Here is a 7,977-nt window from a genome sequence, read left to right as displayed (position 1 = left end):
GGCGCTGGGCCCATTGCAGGCAAGGGGGAGCCGGGCTGGGTGAACCCAGCTGGGGCCTGGGGCGGCGCCCAGCGAAGGGGCTGCCGGGGTGGCGTGGGGAGCAGAGAGGGTTAAGCTCAGTGGCGGCTCGGGGGGCTGGGGAGAAGTCCAGGAGTCCGAGAAGGGTTACAGAGGCCCTGGCTCTGAGGCGCGCGGGACGTTGCCCGCAGGAGACGCTGAGGTGTGTGGCATGCTGTGCAGCAAAGCTGGAGCTCTTCTAGCGCCGTCATGTTCCAGCCCTAAACTTGGGGCGAGGCTCGGAGCCTAGGCGTGGCGACAGGGCACATGCAGGGGACTGAAGAGCCATGGAAGTTGGCTCATGCTTTAGAAACTATGATGACTTCAAGGAGTGTTTCAGCACTTACAAGAAAGAGAACAAGTGTCACTATGGCTTAAAGAACTGTGTCTCTGTCCGCTTTTACAACCGGAAACATGGGACCAGCATCCGCGAGGACATCACGTAAGGCTCTTTGTGCTCTAGGGGTGGGAGGGAAGGGGGCCTCAGGCACTTATGAAAATACTCTCCTGTTTCCTGAGGTAAGACCAAGATCCTTCCTGACCCACCTGTGGTCATTAAAGATCCTCTGACCTTCTACCAGGAATAGGATATTAACCTTAGTGCCCGGCCAAGTCCCAGCACAGGGTCAGTCTGTGCTGCCTAACTAAATAGCTTCTGCAGTCTACATTGGAAATGGGGTTCTTTTTCACTTTTTGTCTGAAACTGCCATGCAGTGTTACCATATGTAGTTAAATAGCTGCCTTGGTCCATCCCAGAGGTGGATGTGCTTCACTGGAGAAGAAGTGGATCCTTTGAGAAGTGTTTCGGGACAATAACAATACCCAACTCTTCTCTGCACTTATTAGTAGATCTCAACATGCTTTACAAAGGAGGTCAGTGTGACTATCACTGTTTTATAGAATGGGAAACTGAGGCACTGATCAAGGAGATGTCATGCCCAAGGGTCACCCAGCAGGCTAGTGACAGAACGAAAAATGGAACCCAGGTCTCCTGAGGCCTAGTCTGGTGCTCTAGCCGCTAGGCATGAGAGTTATTTGTACCTGTTTGAAGTGATCAGTTGTGGCTGTGTCACATCGTCCTTAAAAATCATGGGCCAGATTTTCAAATTTGTGTGTGCTTAAGTTAAATGCAAATACCAGTATGCAGGCACTCATTGAAACTGGCAAGTATGACAGATAGCCAAACTCTCATCCTATTTTGAGTCAACATTAATTTCACACCTTCACCTTTTACTAATGTCTTTTTGGCTAGTACCTATCTCCTCCCATAATATACTCTCTCTCTCTCTTTCCCCTTAGTTCCTCTGGTAGTATTCCCTCATTTTGCGTTTTTTGTTGTTCATAGTTCTTTCCCTGTTGCCTGAACTGATTGATTGTTTGTTTGAGGGCATGCTCACCCCCTCTCCCTCGCCTGCCTGCCTTTCATTTCCAGGACAGCCTTTTTAACCTTGATCGGTGAGCTGATGACTTGTGAGACCATACAGGCTAACTTTTATTTCTTGCAATTTTCTTTTTCTGAGGAACTGTCTGTTGTGTGCCTTAATTAGTGTCTATTAGCATTCCCCAGTCACCTTCACACTAATGGGTTTTAGTATTGCCTTCCATTGCACCTTACTTAAGGTCTGATTATACAGGTCTTACTTATGTGAGCAGCCCTATTGAAGTAATGGGCCCAATTTGCCGTCTTTATAAGTTAGTGGAGTCACTCATGTGAATAAAAGGCTGAATGATCAGACTCCAGTTCCTTAATTCCTCCAAACTTGCGTTCTTGAAACATAAATTCCTGATGCATGATAGGAAATGCTTCCTTACTATGTTGAACTAAAGTAACTTGTCATCTGCTCCTCTTGTTGCAGAAGACAGCTGTAGGAGTGATTTGGGCTGCAAAGGAATATAATAAAAGCAAATAAAATTTCCTGAAGTGATCACGTCAGTGATATGCTTTGACCTTGCCACCTCCGAGGACTGGGAGTGTCTGAGACCAATTGCAGAGGATTAGTCAGAGATGGAGATTTCAGTCTAACCCAAGACAGTGATCAAACATTATAAGTATCACTTTAGCCTCTTCTTTCTTGACCTGTATGTAGAACACTAGCCATATTCGGTGAAATCATTTCATCCTAACATCTCCTATTATGGTGATATGTGCTTGTCATGCAGTCCTTGGCTACAGTGTTGGCATGTCAGAGAGGGAGATGGCTCTGCACCAGTACTGTTTGGTCAGACTACGTTCTGTTCCATTGCTAACTGTCTCTCCACTTCCCCAGGTTCATCCAGGTGAAGTTTGGCTGTGTCCGGACACGGGAATACAGTAAGAAGAGGAAACCACAGCCCAGCTTGTGCCCAGCTTTTTTTGTCCTGCAGTATAATGAGGAAATAGACCGGCTGGTGATTACTGAACTGAACAGTAATCACATCCATGTAGACCCGGGGGGAACTTCCTTGTCCCGTACTAGCTCTTCTCTAGTGACGAGAACCACAACCAAAATTGCAAGTTGCGTGGCAGATGGCAGCCCTGCAACAAAACTGCGTAGACAACAATCAAGAGAGGCAGAAGCCACTGTAACAGTCAGTGAGGAGTGTGTGATGGCTGACATGACTTTGAATGGGTCACCTGCTCCACTTAGCAAGGTTGCTATGCAACCTGAGGCAGTGAAGGAAAGTGTCTCAACTTCAGCTTTAGTCAGAATTGCAGAGGTCATGAAAAACTTCCTGAGAGTGGACATGGGCTCATTGGCCTCTATTAGCGTGGGCAGCAACCAGGACCTAGACAGACTGAACTTCCAGACCAGCAAGATGAGGAGCCTGTTTGTCAAATTTCCTGAGAGCCTTTTGTTGCACAGGGTGCAGAGTGAGAGAGGACATGTGCTTTATGCCTTCCTTGTGGAGAGTAAGGACCGAGTAGGGAAGATGGTGCACTTCGCTGTCCTGAAGGAGGACACCGGTGAGAATGTAAGCAAAATGCTGACTGTCTTCAAAGAGTTCAATCCTGAGTGGCAGAAGGTCAAGGTGGTCTTTGTGGACATGTCTTTCCTTCACAAAGCCACCATGCAGGAGCTCTTCCCCTCAACTCAGGTGCTTCTCTCTGTCTACCACACTGTCAGATTCCTTGAGAAGAAAGTAAAGGAAACAGTGGCCACTGTTTCCTTCAAGCATAAACTGAAGTTGGCTTTGAGGGAGGTGGTTTTTTCCACCTCAAATGCAAATCTAGACATCTTGTCTCAGCTGGTAAAGCGCTTGGTGGACAAAGAGTTGTACAACTATCTTCAGGCCAATTGGTTCTCCTGTGAGATGCTGTGGTACATGCATGCAAAGAAGGGCCTTCATTCCTGCAGCACCTACGTAGACAGTCTGGATCTCATCACTCATAAAATATCCAGTCTCTTCAACAAGCAGTTGTCCCTGGAGACCAGCATCCTTCACTTTGTTGAATATGCTGACTGCTTCAATACCAAAGGTCTGGAAAACCTGAACCAGGGTTTCTCAAGTGTTGAAGAAGAGAATCAAAGCAAACGTGTGGAAAAGCCGAAGGTGCGTACCCGTGCCTCCATGAAACGTACCCCTGTTGCTGCCTCACAGCCCCAAAACAAATGTCCTGAACCGCCCAACCAACTTGCCAAACAGAAACCTGCAAATACCCCAGGCACCATGCTGGCAGCAATCCGAGAGAGTTGCACAGACCTAGGCTACCAGCTGTGTCTGAATGAGTGGGAGGTGGTGCAGAAGTCAACTCAGCTCATTAATGTCCTGAAAGACAATATTGTGGTTCAGCTGCTAGAAGACACACACCAGGTCAGCAAAGACTGCAAGAACTGCAGCTGTTACTTCCACTGCCGGTACCAGCTCCCCTGCAGGCACATCCTGTCTGTGCTGCATGCCAACAAGAAGGCTGTGGAGGAAGCTATGGTATGCAAGCGTTGGCAGAAGAAGTACCAGCACCTTTCAGTCTTGGGAGATAACCTCCTAGATGATATTGGGCCCTCAATGGGTAGCCAACCAGCAGCAGAAGAAGAAAGATATGACAAAATCCAGTCCCTCAGCAAGGAGCTTGCTAATCTCCTGATGCAGTGTGATGGGGAAGAGCTAGAGGAGCGCAGCTCCACACTCAAAATGATTGTGGATATCTGGGCTAAATCCTCAGAGCCAGTGGAGGCTGGGAAATGCTCTACCTTCAGAAATGTGGGGGACTTGCCATTTCTTTGGGTAAAGCAGGAGGAAATAGAAATGGAGGATGCAGGTGCAACCTCTGAGAGATCATTGACAGGTACCAACATGTTCCTGATTTGAAATGCCAGACGTTCTCGATTCAAACTTGGAGATTCAACAAGCTGTTAGTGGGAGCTGATGGTTTAATCCTCTCCCAGCCTCTTATGGTTCTCTCCCCATTCCCTGTCCCAGGAGACTCAGGGTTAACTGTTAACTTCCAAGACTGTTGAAGATCTCAGTAATAAACTTGAGACTTTCCTGTGTGCTCGTGTGTCTTCTCGGACTAGCCATGTTGTGGGTTTCGTTTTGGTTTGGTTTTTCTGGTAAGAGATTATAGCTGGCTAGAAGATGGCAATTCCCACTTGCCAAGTACATGCTAGGTGTCTATGTAAGAACCTCAGGGCTGCTGAAGTCAAGCCAGTAGTGCTCCCTGTGGGATGGTCTCCTTAGCCCAGTCATCTGCCACAGAGGCCTGAAAACTAAGCTGAACCTGGTATAGAGGGCCTTACACTCAAAACCTGGTTATAGTGATTAAAATGAATAAGTTTCCTAACTCACTACTTTGATTTCTGAAAACTAATTCTTGGTTTTTAAATTTGGGGTGAACTTGTTCTCATTCCTTGCTGTGGTAAGACTTCAAAAAGGAAAAAAAAGTACTTGGCTTTGAACAGGCAGAGATGCAAGTCCAGCTGCCTTCCTCCCTACATCCTCTGCTGTGCACTATTTCAGGGCTGTGCCCTGCTCTCCTCTAAATAGCAGCTGGAAGAAAGTGCAATAATGAGTTTATGGTTTGTATGTTGCCGTTTGTGCTGAGACCACTGCAAGCAGTGGTCAGTTCGCTGCTGTGTATTTAGACCAAATTAATTGTTAAAATATGGTTCTGACTTTGTTTTGTCATTAAATTTGTTTTCCATTTTGTCTTGGGCCATACCCTGTCCTTCATGCTTGGCTTAAAATGCTTCTTTGCTTATAGTCCCATAGTGGTTTCTAACCAAAAGCATGTAAAGTAGTGCTGAGGCAGCTATCATCTCCAGTCTTTGAACTTCAGCCCTATAAACATGAAATATGTGCCTTCCTTGATTGCATTCAATGTGGTAGTGTCCAAGGGGAAGTGGCTTGGGAGCTCTGGGTGGAAGGGTTGTTTTTCCCACCATTACAATTTAATGTTAATGTAATATCTTTGTATACAAATAACTTACTTAATTGAGGATTTTTGTTTGCTGTAGTAGAAGCAATGTCCATCCTAGAAAGGAAAGAAAAACAGGCCCTTTCCCTTCAGTTGATCAGGATGGACCCTTCTTTCCTTTGTGTGCTGCCAGGGGCCTCTCCAACTGGAAAACTTGGAATAACAGCATTGGGCAATGCCACAGGAAGCAAAACTAACTCTCCAGAGTGGACTCTTGTCTGCACTAAACTGCTGCTAAGCCATTATCACACTCCAGACCCTATGTTAGTCCATGGTGGCTTTAAGGGGAGCTTTTTCCTGTGTGTGTGTGTGTGTGGTTTCAGAGTGGTAGCCGTGTTAGTCTGTATCCGGAAAAACAATGAGGAGTCCTTGTGGCACCTTAGAGACTAACAAATTTATTTGGGCATAAGCTTTCGTGGGCTAAAATCCACTTCATCAGATGCATGGGGTGGAAAATACAGTAGGAAGTTTAAATATATTTGTACATGAAAAGTTAGTAGTTGCCTTACCAGGGGAAGGGGAGTGTGTGTGTGCGCATGCACGCATAATGGAGGTTGTTTTGCCTTTCTGAAAGGCAAGCTTGGTTTTCATCAGCTGAAAGCAACAGAAGGGAGAGACCTAGCTGTGTTGTTTGATCAGAGGAGCCCTGTGAGTCCTCTATAATGATCCTAAAAGCTCATGCTTCAGAACTTCAGCTGGTCATCTCCAAGGGCCAGGAAGGAAACTCTTTTTCTGTGACCCCCATGACATATTCAGAGTTTCTTTCCTCCTTCCTTCCAAGCATCAAATGGGGATATGGGACAGAGTGGGCCAGTGCTCTGTGGTGGTGCAGAATTCTTTTTCCCAAGTGCTTGGGTCATGGGCCCATCTGAGGCTCTAACTGATTTCCCTATTCCAGATTGGGAAGGAATTTTTTCCCCAGTCAGATTGGAAAGAAATTTAGGTATGGGTGTCCCCTTCCACTGCAGCATGGAGTAGGGGGTTGCAGGCTAGGCTCATCTGCATATATCATTGTCAATTCCCTGCTATTTGCAAGGGCCTTGGCCAGTGGTGAGCCTCGCTCCCTCCAGTTCTCTGCCTGTGGCCCACTTTAGCTTAGTGTTCTGAAGGCTGCAATCTATGGGTCTCATCCTGTTGGTTGATTTGGGCTTGGTGCAGGGGTTGCTGAGTGATGCTGAGTGGCCTGTGGTATACAGGAGGTCAGACTAAATGATTGGGTGCTGCATGTTAACCTTAAACTGTATGACCTTGAGGCCCATTTTTAGGTCAGAGATGAGCTTGTGTGGAGGTGCCCAAATCCATGTGTCACTGGCACCATATCTCCTGGGCAGGATCTAGTTCTGGGCCTCTCTGAGGCAGCAGCTGCATGGTCTAGGTTGAAGCAGAGCCTGTGCAGGCCAGGGCCATGCCTTGGGGTAGGCAGTGGTAGATCCCCACTGAGATGATGGGGCATGTGCGCAGGGCCTTGGCCCCCTATCGCTGACACGAGAGCTGGATAGGAGTGGAGTGGGGAAAGCCCCCATGTCCCAACCCTGCTTCCCAGCAGGAGCAATCCCCAACTGGAGTGCTTGGTGGGCAGGGAAAGCGCCCAGACTCCCTGCTGCGGACAAGGGTAGCTCTCATGGCCCACTGGGGCCTGGGGGAGGGAGTGACAGAGCTTCTCTGGTCTTGGAGCCAGGGTGGGGAGAAAGGAGCAAACTGGTTGTGTGCTGTAGTGGGGGATGGGGAGGCTGCTGGGCACAGAGGCAGAATGGAATGTGCTCTGGGCTCCACAAAACGTTAAGCCACCTCTGCTGAGGGTGGAGATTGGCCTGAGCCTCCCCAGCTACCAGTGGGCTGGGCCTACCGCTGCTGGCTGTAAACTCCAGCAAACTTTGAGTGCACAAGAGCAAATGCAGAGTCCTGCACTGCTACGGACTAGGGATCAAGTGGCTAGGCAGCAGTTCTGCAGAAAAGGGCCTAGGGGTTACAGTGGACAAGAAGCTGGATATGAGTCAGCAGTGTGCCCTTGTTGCCAAGAAGGCCAATGGCATTTTGGGATGTATAAGTAGGGGCATAGCGAGCAGATCGAGGGACGTGATTGTTCCCCTCTATTCGACATGGGTGAGGCCTCATCTGGAGTACTGTGTCCAGTTTTGGGCCCCACACTTCAAGAAGGATGTGGAGAAATTTGGAAAACGTCCAGCAGAGGTCAACAAAAATGATTAGGGGCCTGGAACACATGAGTTATGAGGAGAGGCTGAGGGAGCTGGGATTGTTTAGTCTGTGGAAGAGAAGAATGAGGGGGGATTTGATAGCTGCTTTCAACTCCCTGAAGGGGGATTCCAGAGAGGATGGAGCTGGGTAGTTCGCGGGGGTGGCAGATGACAGAACGAGGAGCAGTGGTCTCAAGGTGCGGGGGGGAGGGCTAGGCTGGCGATTAGGAAACACTGTTTCAGGAGGAGGGGGGTGAAGCCCTGGACTGGGCTCCCCAGGGAGGTGGTGGCATCTCCTTCCTTAGAGGTTTTTAAGGCCCGGCTTGACACAGC

General features: G+C 48.4%; 1 protein-coding gene across 1 annotated transcript; it reads left to right on the top strand.

The window, feature by feature from the left end:
* The first annotated feature begins 131 nt into the window (after positions 1-131).
* Positions 132-5,181, top strand: ZSWIM3 (zinc finger SWIM-type containing 3). The gene is made up of 2 exons (XM_084646132.1): positions 132-499; positions 2,325-5,181. Exons 1-2 carry the CDS (start codon positions 345-347, stop codon positions 4,342-4,344), a joined length of 2,175 nt encoding a protein of 724 aa, XP_084502258.1. The 5' UTR covers positions 132-344; the 3' UTR covers positions 4,345-5,181.
* Positions 5,182-7,977: the final 2,796 nt, after the last annotated feature.

The sequence above is a fragment of the Lepidochelys olivacea genome (assembly GCF_965140295.1).
Source record: "Lepidochelys olivacea isolate rLepOli2 genome assembly, chromosome: 13".
Lineage (NCBI taxonomy): Eukaryota > Metazoa > Chordata > Testudines > Cheloniidae > Lepidochelys > Lepidochelys olivacea.
Note: the sequence above shows the minus strand (reverse complement) of the source record. Positions and strands in the feature narration are given on the sequence as shown.